General features: G+C 47.4%; 1 protein-coding gene across 1 annotated transcript; it reads right to left on the reverse strand.

Annotated features, from left to right (window-relative positions):
- Nucleotides 1-5,490: 5,490 nt before the first annotated feature.
- On the reverse strand, nt 5,491-19,005 carry LOC311354785 (lysosomal proton-coupled steroid conjugate and bile acid symporter SLC46A3-like). Its single transcript, XM_084474638.1, has 6 exons — nt 18,904-19,005; nt 18,532-18,749; nt 16,081-16,975; nt 9,619-9,702; nt 8,956-9,112; nt 5,491-7,888 (listed from the first exon to the last, which is right to left on the reverse strand). The coding sequence occupies exons 2-6, from the start codon at nt 18,733-18,735 to the stop codon at nt 7,786-7,788; spliced, it is 1,443 nt and encodes a 480-aa protein (XP_084330764.1). The 5' UTR covers nt 18,736-18,749; nt 18,904-19,005; the 3' UTR covers nt 5,491-7,785.
- Nucleotides 19,006-20,061: the final 1,056 nt, after the last annotated feature.

A 20,061-nucleotide genomic window follows, 5' to 3' on the forward strand; every position in this document is an offset into this window, starting at 1 on the left:
GAACTTGGCCTGGAATGGCGAACCAAGGATAGGCAGCAATGCCAACACCTGGTCTCCAGGACAGAACACTCAAGGCTCTGTTCTGCGGTCATAGTACCGCTTCATCTTACTCTGGACGGCTGTCAGATGATCACCCGCCATCTTACCCGCCAGATGTAGTCTACGATGAAAACTTTTAGGCCATCCTGCAAAACTGAAAGGGGACCCCTCACTTTGTGTGCGAACACCAACTCACTGGGGCTAAACCCTGTGCTCTCCTGCACCACCTCCCTGGCTGACAACATAAGCCAAGGCAGCCCTTCCTCCCAATCCCCCTTAAGCTCAGTACAGTATGAACGCATAAGCGACTTCAGGGTTTGGTGGAACCTTTCCAGTGCTCCCTGACTCTGAGCATGGTAAGCACTAGCTTTGTTGTGCTTGACCTTCAGCTGGCCCAAAACCTCTGCAAACATTCGTGACGTAAAGTTGGATCCTTGGTCACTCTGTATGACCCGAGGAATTCCAAAGTAGGATATGAACTGTGATAAAGCCTTAACAATCGAGCCTTATCATTATCATTATCATTCGCTAGCATGCTCGCTAATAATAGTTAACTAGTAGGTCCTAAGTAGGGTTGCCAACCGTCCCGTAAAATATGGGATTGTTCCGTATTTGGCAACTAAAAGACCTGTCCTGTAATTAACTGATACGGGACGCACTTTGTTCCGTATTTTGGGGTCGTGGAAGAATGACAGCTCGTTATGGTGATTCTCAGTCACTCGCTCACTTGCGGACTGCGTGCGCACCTCCCACGGCCACACACACAAGCAATAAGACGCAAGACACTGTACCTGGTGTCTGGAAACGCGCTGGGCTCGCTCATTGGTCAGTACTCTTCATGCGTGCAGCAGCAGAGCCAATCACTATGAAGTATCGTATTGTAATAAACCTAGAACGCGAGGTCAGATTGTTGCGGCTGGAGGAATACGACAAACAACCAAGGCAGCGCCATCAAGATACAACAATGATATTTATTGGCTATAATAAGTAATTCCACTGGCAACAGCTCAGACTGGGTCAGGCTCCTGCGCTACCCCACACCACCTGCCTAAGCGACCCCCTAACCCCCCACAGTCACGTCAAGGAATCACACACACACACACACACACACACACACACACACATAAGGGACGACGTGTACAAGGCAAATTGTACTGTCTGCCGCCGACTAGTGGTGGCTCGTTCGCGAACGAATCAGTTCGAACGAACGACTCTTTAAAACGAACGAACCGACCTGATTCGCCGCTCTCGTTCATCGTCGTTCGTCTCGTTCGTTCTCCGAGACTCGACTCCCAGCTCCACCCACTAGGCGCTGAGGCGCGCTGACTCGCGAGTCGCCGTTCGTTCACTGACTGTTTAGCGGTGAAGACTCGAGGACTGAACCGAGTCTGACCGACTCGGCATTCACGAACGTGCATTCGCGATTCGTTTGAACAAGAACGAGGGAGGAGCCGAGTCTGACCGACTCAGTGACTGAGAATCATGATTCACCGCTACCGGAAATGAGAACGAACGAACGAATGAATGACTCTTCTTGGCGAACTGACAGACGCGAACTGATTCATTCAAACTGTCATATGAGGTGGTATTCAGGGGACTGTTTTGTGTATACGCGCAGCCGCACAGTGATCCAAGTTCATGTGTACTGATAACGGCAGCGAAAGTAGTTCCGGTGAGTTGTAAGTTACTGCTGATGTGTGACACGCATGGAGAAATAAAGAGCGTCAACAAGAAGCAACATTGCCCGTTATTTTATGAGAGATAACTTACACACAAACGAATCATGAAATCCACCACTACCGCCGACTATTTTCAATTAGTCACAGAGGAGTAAATGACGTTAAGCAACATGCTGCTGGTGAAAACCACAAGAAAAACGAGAAGCAGAGGAGAAGCTAGGGAGCCCTGACACAGTTCCTTGTTCGTCAAGCAACTCCAGAGGCTAACCTGAGAATCTGTTATTTTGCACATTTTGAAAAAATAAATTATTGAATGATAATCTGTTTCTCATGTAGTCTATACCCTAACCATAACCGCACACTTTGGGGGTTTGACACAAAATTTAAACCTGAAATTGGGGGGTTAGACCCAAAAATGGGGGGTTTGGCACGCGGCCAAGAGGTGTCCCTTATTTGAAACTCTGGGAGTTGGCAACCCTAGTCCTAAGTCCTAATGTAATATATTATCCGTTCAGATACCATCATATGGCTGTCATTGTTTGACTAAGTGTTAACTTTATGAATTATTTCCGTGCCGTGGCAACTTAGTCCGCAGTCTGTGTGTCATCTTTTTTTTGCTTGTATTAGCAATGCATGTAATATAAGTATATTAGCTAGCATGCTAGCTAACGTTATGTCCACCATTAATTGAAACGTATTATCTATCTGTGTATATAAAAGCATTTTAATAGCTACATAAGTCAGTTAGGATGGTCAGGGCCTGTGATTGGTGGATTGTTCGTTGTTGTGGGGCGCCGGTGAGTGAGAGTTCTCCGACGTCTCTGGTTCTTCCACTTCAATCTTGAGTACAGACTGAACGGCGACATGGAGGAGAAAAGGATTGTTGCCCGCGATTGTCTCCAGTCGGAGCCCTGCTGCACGCTGGGCAGCGGGGCTCTGGACAATCGCGACAATCGCGGGCAACAATCCTTTTCTCCTCCATGTCGCCGTTCCCAATTCCTTCTCAACCATGGCCGAGATAACTCTCGCCACGAGTCTCGTTGTGGAAATACCAGAGACGTCAGAGAACCCGACGCAGTCTAGTCTTTTTACCAAATGGGAGCTTTATGCAAGCTTGCGTTATTATGTTGCGTGTTATGCGCCAGAACACCAACAGCAGAACGATTATCCAAATAGCAAAGAAGTGTACAACACTTGCGTTACGGCCCCATGCGTTACGGCACGTTTGAGCTTTCATTTTTTCAAAGGCAGAGCAAGATATCTACTGCTCGTTTTACACCTAACGCCATTTCTAGCTACCCTAGGCAGGCTAGGGGAACTCATATTAATGTTAGCAAACCTCATAAAGTGAAATGTACATGCCATGGGACCTTAAGATATTTTAAAATATTTTGTAATAGCCTGAATAATAAAAAAGAAATTGGCTGATATATATTTGTATTGTTAGTTTATGCATTGTTATTTATTTTTCTTTGTTTCCCTCTTTTTTCAGGGTTGTGGTAACTTACAAGAGGACTCACTGCAAGCAATATATAAGTAATATAATATAGCAGCACCACCTCTCTCTCTAGCTAAGATGGCTTCTTATTGGGCCAAAAGACGTAGGGTCATCAGAACTGTAAGGGACATAGAGAAAGATATCCTTAAGGAATACGAGGAAACTTTGCATAATGAAAGTGCAAATTTATACCCCTGTGTGAATAGGGAACGACCCTACACAATCTCTCACGTTTGCCAACACCGAAACCGGGCCAGAACTCCGCTCACGGGCCGCAGTGGGGGAAAAGTCACTGCTGATACACTGATGGTGAGGATGTCATACAACCTTGTGTCAAAAAATCAGAACTATCCCTTTAAATGCAATATACTGTCCATTTGACATGGCACATTGTACACTTTAGCAAACTAACCATTTTCTCTCTAATCTGTTAAGATTACCCGCTTGGCATTAGTCGGAGGGACCAATGCCGAAAATATGATCCGGCGAATGCTATCCGCTACCATGGCAAACCGTGTAGCATGCATTTTCAACTGGGCGGGAAAGGGACCGAAGAGGGCCTTCAAGGACACGTTAATGCAGGACTGCATGTTTGGTGAGTCTGCAAATCAAAATACGAGGTTTACTACTTTACAACGGATTTGGCATTTTTGATAAAGGATGTTGAATTCATAAGTATTTTAAACTTCTTCTGAAGTAAATAAGAATGGATGCATTTTCCTCACCATGGAGGGAGCCTGATATATATGGAGGACCAACCCTGCCATAATTAAAAATAAATGAATTAATAAATCACTCAATACCTAAATATATGCCATAAATAAATACATACATTTTATTTATTTATTTTTAATTATGGCAGAGTTGGTCCTCCATAGATAAATGGCTCATTCCGTGGGGAAGAAAATGCATCCACTCTTGAAGAAGCACTTCACCCATTTCCAACGTTCTTCATATAAGTGGTCCTCTAATGCAGTTGTTCTCAACCATTCCAGGCCGTGACCCCTCCAAAATAATCACATTTGACCTGGGGACCCCCCACCCCGACAAGCACTTAGAATTGTTGGTGTTGAGGCATTGCATTTAGTTTGACTCGGTCACACAGATAAATATTGTGAAAGTAGCCGAACTACAAGCTCGCAATGTGAAGGTGCTGGGAGCTTGTAGATCGGCTATTTTCAAAAATGTTGCCTCTTTCTTATAGAGGAATCCACGGTGCACAGCGCTCAGTGCAATCATTCCTGCGGTGTCAATCAGGCCTGTGTTCCGCTAGCAAATATAGAATAGAATAGATTAGCCGTTTATTGTCATTGTACATCTTGCAAATATAAGACATCCGGTGGACTGTCTCTTCCACCTCTATAGACGTCTATAGAGGTACTCTTATTCTGAAGAGATCGTACGCCGGAAGTCTATTTGCTAGTGGAACATAGGCCTGATTGACACCGCAGGAATGATTGTGTTCAGTGAATTTGTCTATATATGACAATTTGGCCAATGTTTGACCAGGTTTTATAGTATAATTTGTTGATTACTTTTGATGCATTAATGGTATTATTTTTTCTCTTTCTTTTTTTCTGAGGTATTAAAAATTTCTTAAAAGTCTTTAAATTGTCACTTCCCTGTCATCTGGGGACAGCCCCCAGATTCATGTGGGGGTCCCGACCCACAGGTTGAGAACCACTGCTCTAATGCTCCCAATAGGATGGCACCACTTCTGTCTACTCGCTCTGCGTCTCAGGGGGGGTTCTGTGCCTGGGGACAGTTCTGAAACCGGCCAACCAGTGACATAATTTCAAGCTAATGGACATTGAAAATGACCACTGCGCTCCTCTGAGACACAGAGTAGACATAAACTGTGCCATTGTTTTACCATATGAAGATTTTTCTTTCTTTTTGTTACAGCGCCTGCTCGTCAATTTGTCCGCAAGTTGACCGAATTGCAGTACAGGGGTGCACTGCAGAAGTGGCTGCGTTACGCACCTGAGAGGAGTGGCGGGGTACCAAGAAAAAGCAAAGGACAGTTTTAAGGACAAATGTTATTGTAATATTCATAATTATAATTGAATAAATAACTAATAATTAATAATAACTAATAATTGAATAAATAAATAACTTTGAATAATGGTCTGTTTTGTTGGTGTTTTTTTTGTTCATAGAGCATGCAGTAAAGCAGCTGTTCTCAACCTTGGTTTCTTAAAAATAATTGAAATAGCCAATGTAATGGGGTTTTAAATGAGGCAGAATAAAAACATACAAAGCAAGGTTGAAAAGTATTGAAATGGCCCTTTAATAATAACCTTGTTTCAATGTATAATGCAATGCATATATATAGTTGAATCAATGTTGATTAAATTCTACATTCTTTCAATGTTGATCATATCATAATTGAATCAAGGTTGATTCATTGTCAGAATTGATTGGAAATTCAACGTTATTTCAATGTTGATCAAGCGAGCACTTTCAATGTATATTTCAATGTCTGACATCAATGTTGATTACAATCTTCAGCCTGACAATATCTCAATGTTGATTCAATCACATTTTGCTATCTGGGACCCCTGGCTCCACACACAAACCGCGAGTGAGGAGACGGGTTAACAACGAGATAAGCGATTATGATTGGCTAAGGCAGAGTCATGTTTCATGGTAGCCAATTGGAGCCAGTGTTTTTACACACAAGCCAGGCCACGCGCACCACACACACACACACTCACACACACACACACACACACGCACACACACACACACACACCAAACAGATTCGAAGAAGCAGCAGAGATGAGAGAGAGAAGTTGGCATTTTCAAAGTGGAGATATAAGCACTACTTCAAATTCATTGACATATAGCAACTTTTTTTTTTTTTACAGTAACGCAAATAGTTACTTTTATTATAAAGTAATTCAGTTACTAACTCAGTTATGGACTTTTTGGAACAAGTAGTGAGTAACTATAACTAATTACTTTTTTAGTAGTAGCGTTCCCAACACTGTTTGACAGTATATTGTATGATCGAGAAAGACTACATGTCGCCGTGTTATGGGGTGACGTCACATAGGCGACATGTAGTCTTTCTCATTATGTCTTTTCCACAATATACTGTTTTCACTTCAAAGCAATTTAATATTATAGAAATTAATTTTGAAATTTATATTATGATTTTTTTTTTTTTTTTTTTGACCATTCCCCTGAGCATGTGTCACGGCACCCCAGGGTGCCTCGGCACCCACTTTGAAAAACCCTGCCCTAGAGTCTATCTCCTACGTCTGACCAACAAGGTGAACAAGAGCAAGAGTCCTCTGTATCAGAGTGTGACCCCACGATGTTGCGTGGTCTATTTCCTTATTCTTCTTCTCGAACATTCTAGTTCTAGCTGGTTCCAAACGGTACATGCAAACAGGTGACATTTGTTGCTACAGAGATTAAACTGAAACCAAAGTCAAACCACATCCTGCCTCATATGTCTGGTTCTAGGTAGGGGGCCCCTTTGCAAAAGGTGAGCATGTTGCAAGAGAGGCCTGTTGTACAGTAGTTTTTTTAACACAACACACAAGTTTCCATCAGACAGTATATTTCTATCAGACAGACAATATAATGGTTATATAGGTCCTTTAGCTAAAGCATGAATACATGATAGGCGTGAATAAATGATGTGCTGGCATATATTGCCTAAGAAAATGCACTTTTGAAATTTAATGCAAAATGATAGGACGCAATGTCCATATAAGTGTGCATAACTGGACTGCAAGGGTAATCAGTAATGTCCATATGAGGACTGATGGGCTGGATAGCAGAGTGCGTTTACATGTGCCTCCTGGGGGGCACAACAGAATACAAAAACACCCAGGGGAAATCTAATGTTTTGGTTTACAATATCAAGTGTACTACTTTTGTAATTAAGTAATTAATTAAAACATTGATTAATTCATTTGTTCTACCTCATTACAAAACCCTTGGTAACATCACATGTGGTAGTGTCCACTCAGATGTACGATGGACAGATAAACTCCAGTTTAGTCGTTGGTACAGTCCACCAGACACCTCCTACACTCCCAGACATGGGGGCTGCATCCAAACCTGCCTACTACATACTGCTGTACTGTTTTCTGGCATACCAGTAGTATACACACACACACACACACACACACATACACATATATACACATATATACACACTTCAACATACACCAAGTGGCCCTTTAAGTCATCATCTACCATTTGTATTCTGTATTCTTACTAACCTATTATATGTGAAGGCATCTGTCCATCTGTGTTATGCATTGGCAAACCTATCAATTGCATGCAATCATCCAAGCAGCTTTATAGCTGTGGCACTTTAACACGTGAGGGTCCTTTGGTAAAAGCATCTTTCAAAACAAGGATCTGAAACTAATATATCCAAAAATCACAATATAAAAAAAACAAAACCAAAGAATGTTTTCCAGCTACGTTTTGTGTGGGCTGCGTCAAAGCTCTACTGTAATCGTCCCTTTTCCTGCACGGAGAACCCTGACATCCTGAAGACTTAAAGCGGCAGTGTGTGTGTGCTACCGAGGGTCGTAGCACAGCTCAAGAGGGTATAGCGCCGTCCACACCTGGCTCCACCTCCTCTGAGACCAAGCCTTCCATCCCCTCGCCCTCCTGGGCCGGGTCCTTCAGCAGCACCGACACTCTGGAGTCCAAGAACAGTCAGAGAGGACACAGCAAAGTGAGTGAACATGAGGCGTGATCGTTAAACTTTGAAGTCTCTGCAGTTCATGGCTGAAAAAGTACACTGCCACAATTATCAGAAAACAGGTACGTAATGTGATACACAAAGAGGTTCTTTGGACTCTAACAATGCATCAGTTTGCACACAGCTTACCTAATCATTGAGCTGAATCATCATTCTCGTTCGACACATTTAATTCATTTATTTGGAATGACCAATACTTACAACGACACAGCATTCCAAATATTAATAAAGAGCCCATTTATGTCTCACACAGCAACACAAACCCTGTGCAAGTACTTACAGCCACACACACACACACACACACACAGACACACGCACACACACACACGCACTCACACACTATGGCTCAGCACTTCCTGGTCTAGCCATGCCAACTAGATGCTTTCACAATGTTTTTGTAAAGATAATGGTATACTGTTTATTAATATGATAACATTGCTCACTATAGTTCTGCACACATGAAAGCGGCACAAGGAAAACATTTGTAAGGATCTGGTCTGATTTTTGTAAAGCACTTGGCTGGTTGTGCAGGAGTGAGAGCTGATTGCTCTTGTGTGTGGCGAATGCAGGAGGTCGCGCATGAAAAACTGCAGGCAAAGGATTCTGGCAACTTAAGGACTTCAACTGAAATGCATGCCCAAGGATGCATATAAATTCAATCTTGCCTGAATACCCACAGCCCTAAACATACATTTAGGTTAAAATGAGGTGTCCTACAAGAAATCCTGTTTCTTTACTATCGTTACTATTGGTAATAGTTAAAATTAGAGGCTAAACCTTTAAGAGATATGTTGTACCTATCTAAACGTGTGTGTCCAACAACGTGATTTGTGTGAACACATGAGACGACAAAGTCTTCGTTTTTAACTTCCTTTATCCAGTGGTTTTAAACCCAAGATCGGACCCTAAAAGATGCAGAATTTTGGCATCGGATCTCCTTGGGCCCTAGAAATCCCACGATAATAAGATGAGCGATGGTGCCTGGTGTTAGCTTCATGACTTACCCTAGTAGGACACCGGGGATGAGACAGAGGCCTGCACCCAGCAGGAAGCTGAAGCCTGGCCACCACCCGACCGTGACGGCGTAGACGCTACTGAAGACGGCTGAGGCTATGCTGCCACTCAGACTCTCCATGAAGGCTACGCATCCAAACAGAGATCCTGTGCAACGACAGACGCTTTGTTAGGTAATCAGAGATGCTCCTTTTTATTTTTTCTAGGATAACAAATGTCCTACAGTTCTGCTTATATTGATGTAGACATAACGTTAATGGGATTTTAGATTGGATGTCTGAACATGTTTGACGTTGTTTGTATATTTTGGGTTCTGAACATGTTTTTACGTAGGCCTATGTGTATTTTAAGATGTGGTTTCAATGTCTCTTGGAAGACCATCTAAATAATGAAACTAAACAAACTGCTTGTTTCAGCTGATTCTAGTCATTAAAGTATTTGTGCAAAGATAATGAAACCTATCCAAACCCCAGCTGTAAACCGATGGATTCAGAAACATGGCGAGTCAAGGGTCAAGTGGTTCTAGCGGTGGATGAGTTTCATTTAATTGCTTGATTCCTAATCCTTTCAAACAAAAGTGAAGAGGCTACTGATTGCAGTTTGGAGCCATGGCCCGAAGTATGCCAACCGGCGCCGTTTCTCAATCACCTCACCTTGCTCGGACGTGGAGACAATATTTGACATCATGGAACGCAGGACAGGGGAAGGCATGATGGATAGGAACAGAGGTATCCTCACTACAGAGAGCCAATGACAAGACATTAAAGTAGATGTGGAAGACAGAGCAACACAGTGCAGGAAATATGTGTGGAATCTCAATCTGTAACAATGGCTGATCAACTCTAATTAAAAAAAATAGAAGGACGGGATCGCAGAGTCGCTCACCAGCTTCCGCAAAAGACTCAAAACCCACCTGTTCAGAGTTCACCTAGACTCTGCATAGCCATCCAGGCCGCCCACTATTGTATGTTGTACGTCCTAGCACTTAATGTACACACTTAATGAACGGTATTTATTCATAGTACTTAATTGTGTAGCATCTGCATTAGCTAGCTATCACTGCTGTACACAGGGAACGGGTTAGCCTAGAGATTGTTAGTAGGCTACTTGCACTTGGTTCTATAAACATCTTTACTGTACTGTAACAAGCTGGGTTAATGTGGTTCTGTTATTATGCGTTCAGCAGCTATGCAAATGTTAACATGTGTTGGGTTATGCACTAATGTTATTGGTAGAGGTTAATGGGGGATCGTCTCGCGAGAGGGGGTGGGGAGGAGGACAACGTGAGGGGTCCGGAAGGACGTGGTTGTGTAAGTCAAGTCGTGTTCAGCTGGATGGACGGCGTGGTCACGGCCAACAGTGACCGGGGATAACCGTTTTATTTGCTAATAAAGAGCAGGATTGCAAGCCAGACATCGCCTGTTTATTCAATGCTGCACCACCGTGGGGTGAGCGTTACACTGGTGTCAGAAGTAAAAGCGACGGACTGGTTTTTCTCCGGTGTTCGCCATTAGTCTAGCCGGCTAGCGGACCTACCACGGCGTGCTGCTGTTTGTACTGCCAACGGACATGGCGCACGGGAGCGGAGCACGGCCGAAAGTTAAGGAGGAGGCGGGGAGCTACAGTTATGTCCGCCAGTCTGGCGGCGGAGTTTGAGCTTGAAGGAGATGGCGAGGCGCATGGCTAACGACGCGGGAATGAGCTCCACCGACCTCCGACAGAGCATAGGACATGACGGAAGCTTCGACGTTGGCACGTCGGCTCCTCCAAAGCATGACAGCAGAAAGTATGCGCAGCCTGTGTGGCAAAGGGGCGGTGCCTATACTTGCCGGGCCCCATGTAAAACACCAAAGTACTCTGGTAAGGCAGACTGGCAGGCGTTTCATGCCCGATACGAACTGTTGTCACAAGCTGCAGGCTGGTCGGTGGATGATAAAGCGCTACAGCTAGCGTTATGCCTTACAGACGATGCACTGGCATGCCTGTTACTGCTCAGCCCAGAAGAACGAAATAATTATGAGGCTCTTGTTGGGGCTCTACAGAGACGTTTTGGACATTGTGAACAGCCCGGTCTCCTACGCTCTGAACTTTCCAACAGACGCAGGCGGCCTGGAGACCCCCTCCGTGTGTTAGCTAATGACATTGAAACCCTAGCCAGGAGGGCTTATGCCCACATGCCCCCGGCGATACAGACGGAGCTCGCCAGGGACCAGTTCATCCAAGCCATAACCCCCAGCGGGCTGCGCATTCAGACCCAGCTCGCTCATCCCCGCTCCATACAAGAGGCTCTGGAACTGGCTCTAGAGAGGGAGATTGTGGGGGGCGGGACCATGGAAGACAGCCCTGAAGAGAGTGGTCCTACGGTGAGAACCGCTGCATGCACTGATACAGCCCAAGTAAAGCCTGCATGGGTGGCTGAAATTACCGAACTGATACGGGCTGTGTCCATGCATTCGCCGCAAAGTGCCACACAGCCTCGCCAACGCCCCCTGGTCTGCTGGGGATGCGGACAGCCTGGCCATCTCCTAAGACAGTGCTCCAAGCATTCCAAAGACCAGGGAAACGGCCCGGGGCCCATATAGATGGGACGGTACGGACCCCGGGCATGATGTCCCATGCGGTTGCCGCGAAGGATGGAGGAGCCCAACAGCACAGACGGGGGAGAGGGGCTCCACTCCCCCCTGAAACAGACAATACAGAATCCACGATGGTGGTGGGTTGGACTCTGGGAATTTCTGCCATGTTCCCGTCACCATACACGGGGCCCCACGAACGGCCCTTGTGGACACGGGCTCCAGAGCAACACTGATGAGGCCAGATATAGTTCCAGTGGGGATACAGTTGGAGCAGACTATGGTGCAGCTGAGGACTGTGACTGGTGAGCTGGCCCCTATGCTTGGTAAGGGGAGGGTGACGTTGAATGTGGGAGGTCTGTCAGTGGATTTTAGAGTATGGGTGGCGCAGGTGCAGGACCCCTGCATACTGGGGCTGGACTTTTTGAGGGCTGCGCATTGTCTGCTGGACCTAGGGAAGAACACATTGACCTTTCCCAGGGGCCCCACTGTTAAACTGATACCGCCCACCCAGTCCCCAAAGCCACACCCCCTGGTCAGGACAGCCATGGAAACACACTGCCATGACACAAAAACCCCAGTAGAGAGAATCACCCCCCCTGTTCGCAGCTTCCTGCCACTGGTGCCCCATGCCCCCAGCAACGGTCAGCCCCCCTCTGCACACGCCCATTCATCTTCCCCAGCCCAGCCAACTACGGTGGGGGAGACGGACAGGTTGTCGGCGGTGAGAGAGACATGGAGACAGAACTGCAACCAATTGGAGCAATGGCAGCAGGAGGAGCTGTGGAAGGTGTTATCTGACTTTACGGACATTTTTGCACTAACAGACAATGAAGTGGGCCTGACACACCTGGTCCAACACGAAATAGACACTGGGGGTGCATGGCCCATCAAGACGCGTCCCCGGCGCCTCCCCATGGCTCACCGTGAGGCTGCAGACAGAGCAGTTGAAGAGATGCAAAGAGATGGCATTATTGAACCGTCAGACAGCCCCTGGGCCTCGGGAGTGGTGATGGTGTCGAAAAAGAGGAGCACCAAGATGAGATTCTGCGTGGACTACAGACCGCTGAACAGTGTGACAAGGAAGGACTCGTATCCATTACCCAGGATCGATGAGTCACTGGACTTGGTGTCTGGCTCCTCCTGGTTCTCTTCACTCGACCTGCGAAACGGATACTGGCAGGTGCCCCTCAGCCCTGAAGCAAGACAAAAGACTGCCTTCTGTACGGACAGGGGGTTGTGGCAGTTCCGGGTCCTCAGTTTCGTCCTGTGCAATGCCCCAGCCACCTTTGAAAGACTCATGGACAGGGTGCTGGCTGGCATCCCCCGTCAGAGATGTCTGGTGTATTTGGATGACATCCTGGCCCATGGGAGCTCGTTCCAAACAGCCCTGGAATCGCTGAGGCTGGTGCTGCAGAGAGTGGCGGTGGCGGGCCTGAAATTACACCCGAATAAGTGCCACTTCATGAGGAAGGAGGTGGAGTTTTTGGGTCACAGACTGGGGGGAGAAGGCATCAGCACACTGGAGGAGAAAGTGCATGCAGTGAGAGACTGGCCCACACCCACTGACCAACGACAGCTGAAGAGCTTCCTCGGCCTGACCTCATATTACAGGAAGTTTGTGCGAGGTTTCTCCTGCACAGCCGCCCCCCTGCACCACCTGCTGCAGAAGGGCAGGGAATTCACCTGGACGCCACAGTGCCAACAAGCCTTTAACTCCTTCCAGAAGGCACTGACGGAGGCCCCCATCCTCACCCCCCCGGACCCCGGGTTGCAGTTTACTGGACACGGATGCCAGCGACGTGGGCATGGGTGCAGTGCTGGCTCAGGCGGGGCCAGAGGGGGAGAGAGTGGTGGCGTATTTCAGCAAATCCTTCAACAAGGCTGAGCGCCGCTACTGCGTCACGCGCCGAGAGCTCCTCACCATGGTGGCGGCGATAAAGCACTTCAAGTACTACCTGTGTGGCCGGCCCTTCACTGTCAGGACAGATCATTCGGCACTGCAGTGGCTGATGTCCTTCAAGGAACCAGAGGGCCAAGTTGCACGCTGGATTGAAACGCTGCAGTCCTATGACTTCACAGTGGTACACAGGGCCGGAGCCAGCCACGCCAACGCCGATGCCTTGTCCCGCCGCCCCTGCGCACTGGGAGGGTGCCAGTACCGTGAGCGGAGAGAAGCATGTGAGAGAGAGCTCCGTATCGAGGAGGAGACATGCCCCATGCACGAGGGGGCCGGACCAGTCTGCCGCGGAACGCAGATGGTTGACGCGGCCGAGTGGCAGACACAACAGGAGCGGGACATGGACATACAACCGGTGCTACAGTGGGTTGAGGCAGGTCAGAGACCACCCTAGGAGGAGTTGACTGGGAGCTCCACTGCAACGAAAGGCATGTGGACTAGGTTTGAGGTGCTGAGAGTAAGGGATGGAGTACAGCAGAGAGCCTGGAAGGAACCTGCTACGGGAGAAGAAAGGTGGCAGGTGGTAGTTCCCAGTTCACTGAGAGACGCTGGGCTGAGAGCATCCCATAGGACCGCAGGAGCGGGGCACTTTGGAGTAGCAAAAACACTCCGCCGGCTTCGTCAGGGGTTTTACTGGGGGCAGGTCCGAAGGGACGTAGAGGACTTTTGCCGCCGCTGCGACCTCTGCGCGGCCTACAAGGGCCCCCCAGCCCCCCACAGTCCCGCGCACAACTACAACAACAGGCGGTGGGGGCTCCCATGGAAAGAGTAGCTGTGGACGTCATGGGCCCATTTCCCCGCACGGACACAGGCAACAGATACGTTTTGGTCGCCATGGATTATTTCACAAAATGGCCTGAGGCATATGCAATACCAGATCAGGAAGCAGAGACGGTGGTTGACGCTCTGGTAGAGGGCATGTTCAGCAGGTTCGGGGAGGCAGAAACCATCCACAGTGACCAAGGGAGGAATTTTGAGTCGCGGGTCTTTGCTGCCATGTGTGAGCGCACAGGCATGCATCTGGCAGCTGGCAATCCTCACCGCGGAACATTAACGGGACTGGGACACGCACCTGCCCTTCGTCCTCATGGCCTACAGGTCTGCTGTTCAGGAGTCCACCTCATGCACGCCTGCCCTCCTCATGTTGGGGCGGGAGCTACGGACGCCAGTGGAGGTGGCCTTTGGCAAGCCCCCTGACACCCCTGCTCTTCCTCCGGGGAGAGAGTACGCCAGGAGACTCCAGGATCGGATGGAGTCCACCCATAACTTTGCCCGAGACCAGCTGGAGAAAGCGGGCATGAAACAAAAAAGGAACTACGACATGAAGTCGAAGGGAAGACACTTCCAAGCTGGAGAGCTGGTGTGGGTGTACCGCCCCCGCAGGAAGAAGGGACGGTGCCCCAAGTTGGACTGTCATTGGGAGGGGCCTTGTCAGGTGGTGGAGCGGCTGGGTGAAGTAGTGTACCGGGTCCAGCTGCCAGGAAAGAGAAAGAAGGTTGCGCTCCACAGAGACAGGTTGGCCCCGTACAGAGGGGACTACCTCCCTTCCCCAAGCCCGGAGTCCCGGGCGCCCGCCAGGAGGGGTGACGGTGCAACCTCTGCACGCGGCTACACAGGGGCACACAAGCCCTATCGAAGCCCCATTTCCCCTGCACATACTTCCCCAGAGACAGTGACTAACCCCCCTGTTCACATCCCTCCTTTCCCCTTCCCATCACAGACACCTTCCACTGCACAGGGGCGTTGCCCCACCCACCAGGCAGAAGCGCCTGTGTCCCCCACGCGGCCCCGGAGACAGGGACGTCGGCCGGCCCGTTTCAGAGACTTTGTGTAGTCCCTCGGGACGAGGGACTTTGTTGGGGGGAGCTGTGTAACGAGCTGGGTTAATGTGGTTGTTATTATGCGTTCAGAAGCTATGCAAATGTTCACATGTTTTGGGTTATGCACTAATGTTATTGGTAGAGGTTAATGGGGGATCGTCTCGCGAGAGGGGGTGGGGAGGAGGACAACGTGAGGGGTCCGGAAGGACGTGGTTGTGTAAGTCAAGTCGTGTTCGGCTGGATGGACGGCGTGGTCACGGCCAACAGTGACCGGGGATAACCGTTTTATTTGCTAATAAAGAGCAGGATTGCAAGCCAGACATCGCCTGTTTATTCAACGCTGCACCACCGTGGGGTGAGCGTTACAGTACCAACAGCAATATATTTTTCACTTCTAATGACAAATGTACTTATTTTACGTCGCTTTGGATAAAAGCGTTTGCTAAATGCCCTAAATGTAAATGTAAATGACTTTAAAGGCCATAATTGATGCAAGGCAAAATGTATAGACTAGGATGCTTTATCACAAGACTATGTTAGAAATAAACACACAGATGAATTCATCTTATGCCATATACCTTTCATATAACTTTCTACATAAGATTACTGCGTGTGTGCTAGTGGCCAAGTCCGATCAGTTTAGGGACAAAGAGAGTGTCACACACTTCCCACTGGATATTTGATAATGAAATGTGATATCACGACAGCCCTAATGTGTGTGTGTTAGCCTTGATGGATGAGGCATGTGTGTACTCATCTCACCGAGAAACACGGCCAGAGTGGTCTTGACAAAAGACAACGTGGTCAAGCCAGCTATGACGGAGAGCATGCCGACCAACACGATCACCGGCTGGGGAACGCCGCAGCGCGTCAACGCCATCACGCCCAGGAAGCTCCCCAGGAACATCGTGGTTGACAAGGCGAAGCCGTAGCCGATGAGGATCTCGTCCCAGCACAGCGGCTCGTTGAGCTCATAGAGGATGATGGAGGACATCCCCCCGCCATAGGCGATGGTGAAGGTGGCTAAGGTCAGGATGAGCAGCACCAGGCGAGCGGTGTTCCTGCGGCTGAGGCCCGCAAACATGTGATAGATCCCCAAGACCATCTGCTTCATCGCCGAGCGGCGAGGGGGGTCTTCGCCACCATCGGAGGGATGGGCGTAAACGGCCGGTGTTCGTTTCACCGATTCCTCCAGGAAGAAGACAGCGTAAAGCAGCGTGAACCCCTGGCACAGGACCCCCGTGAAGACGGGCCAGTTGAAGCCCGCCGCTCGCAGGAAGTAGCCCGTGGAGATCGCGGCCACGGCAGACACCAGACCAATCACCAGGTCTATGCCGGCCATGCGCATTGTTTTCTGTTTGCCGTCGTCGCATATGTCCGCAATGTACGCGAAGCAGCCGCCCAATAGGGTTCCTGTGCTGCCGAACAGCGAGGAGAGGAGGGTGGCCCCCACCAGCAGGTAGATGTTGAGCTCAAAGTAGGACACAGCCAGGAAGGACAGGTTGAAGATGAGATCACCGATCAGAGGCATGATGATGGTGACCTTGCGTCCTCTCTGGTCGCTGTAGGCCACCAGGATGAGGGTGACCACCAGAGACGGTATGACGGTGAAGAGCTCCGTGTAGAGGGAGAAGAGAGAAGACTGCCTCTGCACCTCCTGGAGACCAAACAGAAGAAGAAGAAAACTTTTGGTTTTGTTTGTTGTGTTTGTTTTTTGTTTTTTTGGTTGCTGTCACATACAGTTATTGACATATGCAATAACTGTCGCAGGTTGATGATTTTTTACTTGTAATGGCGAAAGTAGAAGGTTTGAGGGAAAATTATATGAACAAAAATTGTGGCCCCAAGAAAAAGGAACCAGTCCTTTGATAGGCGGAACAGGTGTGTCCCAGGCACAAAACATGCAGAACCTTCTTCTTTAATTCTTAAAAAGGTGATAATTGGCTCTTTACTGTGAACAGTTTAGTGTTCCACACTAACAACATCACCAGAATATCCAGTCAAATATTAAAGCACAAAGAGTAGCTTCTTTAATGCTTGCTCGAAATAAGTTAGTTATACTTACATATTATATTATTATTACATTTTTGATAATTTTTGATTATTCTTTTGAAAATATTGTAAACTTTCTGGACACACACAATAAACAAGAAGCAACTCATTAACTGCAATAAGCCGGCAAGGGGGATATCAATATAAAATTTGGACATTGACCAATAAGGTATAGATTTCCTACAGCGATGTGGTACCACTGTTAAGATACAAGTATACAGTAAAAAGTATCACAATATGTTATTGTATCGCGTAATACAGCGGTTCCCAAACTTTTTTTCCTGCGCACCCCCTCTTACGTCCCAACCGGGTTGGCTCACCCCCAATCCCCACTTCAGAAAGAAGGAAAAAAACGCAACAAAGCTTTGTTTTATCGCCATATAAAGACTCATGTTTAATCATGCGCAAATAACCAGAACACGCATGACAATAACAAAATCAACAAATATCCAACAAATAGGATAGCCAAGGGACACGACTGACGTTGTGTGCAAGATCTGCTCATGTGTGATATGCGTAATAGACGGGCAGACGACCGATCTTGCCACCAGCAGACCCGATCTGACCACTTTATGCGCCTCGCAGAAGTTAATAGAAATTATGATGAACAAAATATCACAGAGCATAGAGCAGGATTGTGAACGTTTACAATGTCTCATGTCAATTTACAATCTGGTGCTCATGTGTGATCCACGCAAAAGACGGGCCGACGACCAATCTACATGACAACTGTTGCGTGTGCGCCACGCAAAGGTTAATAGAAATGATGATAAACAAAATTTGCCATGTGTATGCCTGGCACAAATGCTCCCGTTGAACTAATCTTTCCATCATGGTGGTATTTTTTTATCAGCTGCGCTGATAAAAGGTGGACCTGTTCGTAATTCAGTATACAGTAAAAAGTATCACAATATGTTATTGTATCGCCTAATATGTGCATGTAATTGAGAAATTAGTCTGTAGACAATCCAAGAATATCAGGAAATATGGAAAACCCAAACATATTAAATAAACAAAGCATACATTTGCCTGCGTATTTAATAGTATGCAAGGTCAAAAATATAACTTTGGGGGCATGAGTCTTTAAAGGATCACATTTAGACGATTTTCTACGAATGCCTGGCTGGCGTCAATTTAGTTTGAGTCGCCTATGTAACTTACCTCCTGGTCGGTTGAATTGTCACTGGTATCATTGTGCGTAGGACTACATCCAGATGTGTTGTTGTCGTCGTCATGTGGATATGGGGTTTTAGTCACATCCTCCCAGATTCGCCTATACACGTACTGGTCTATCAAAGGGGAGACCAGAAAGCCAGCAAAGAAATAGAGGGCTATAATCGGCTCGATAAGGTGAAAGCCCTTCATTCTTGTTGAAGTACCTAGAGGGGATAAAAAGTGTAACGTGGATAATTATTATTTGCGTATGCTTATAACATTTTACATGTATTCTTATAACGTTATATCGTTAGCATAGCAAGTTGTATTTGTTATTCATTCGTATTTTTGAAAGCAATGTTCGAGTTTTTGGCTTACCCAGGGAGTTTTTCCTCAGACACAGTTACATGAAGACTCGTACAGAAAATGCACGGTGCTTCGTGTCTATTCATTTACTAAATGTTTCCAAGCAGGTTTGGCTCCACCCCTTGCGTGACCACAGCAGCTCTGTTCATGCGAAATATGAAAGGGAAAGTGAAAGGGATATCCATACATTTTTTTTCTCTATCATATAAATACTGATGATATTATGAGTGAAATATATATTTTATATATATTATGTAGTTAAATATTATATATATTGTTGTGTGCCCGTGGGCCATACATTGATAACCTGACTCTCGCCAGATGAATTTCGTTCCGCCTGGGTCCACTCATCCATCTGGGATCGCTCCCGTTGGGAGGTATTTGGGGACTACCAGAAAAGGGTAGAGCCAATCAGGACCGCCGGGCGGGATTTTTATGGTGGTGATGAATGCATTAAGTCGTAATAGGGTCTTTTGTGGTGCAGCTAAATTATGTGAGAAATTCATGATGGGGACATAGATTGTGGCCTGCGGGTATTTTTCTACGGTTTTGCGGTGCAGTGCTTGGAGAGAGCCCGTTGCCGTGTCGAACAGGTTGTCCATGGTTGATGCCCAGAGAGAACACCACAATGGTGTGTGGATTGGGCAGATTTTTATCTAAAACCTGTGTGATATGTTGGAATTTGGCACCAGAATAACTGTCAATTTGGACGTCTATGTGTGTGTGGGGAGGGATCCGACTCAGGTTCGAGTCACCAAGGATCACTACGGGCTTGATGGAACAAATAGTCCAATCCCTAACTTTATGCCCCGTAGGATCATGTCTCGTGATTTTGAATATCGTCTTGCTCGGTCGAGGCTTCGGGTCGGTGGTTACACTCGGCCGTCTGCGCTCGGGAGTGACGGTGCGGGGAATTAACGTGGCCGAAATAAGGACGGAGTGACGGAGTATAAACTGCAAAGTGCGCTGTGAAGGTGTGCCCGCGGACCGGACGGACAGCGGAGGAGACTTGGTGTTATTTGAGGTGGCTTCAGATTGGGAATAGGTTAGGTTTAGGGGTTAGGGTTAGGTTTGGGGGTTAAGTTAGGGTTAGGGGTTATGGGTAAGGCCCTTACCCATAACCCCTAACCCTAACCCATGACCCTTACCGTAAGTGTCATGGTTAGGGTT

This window comes from Micromesistius poutassou (assembly GCF_964030765.1).
Source record: "Micromesistius poutassou genome assembly, chromosome: 10".
Lineage (NCBI taxonomy): Eukaryota > Metazoa > Chordata > Actinopteri > Gadiformes > Gadidae > Micromesistius > Micromesistius poutassou.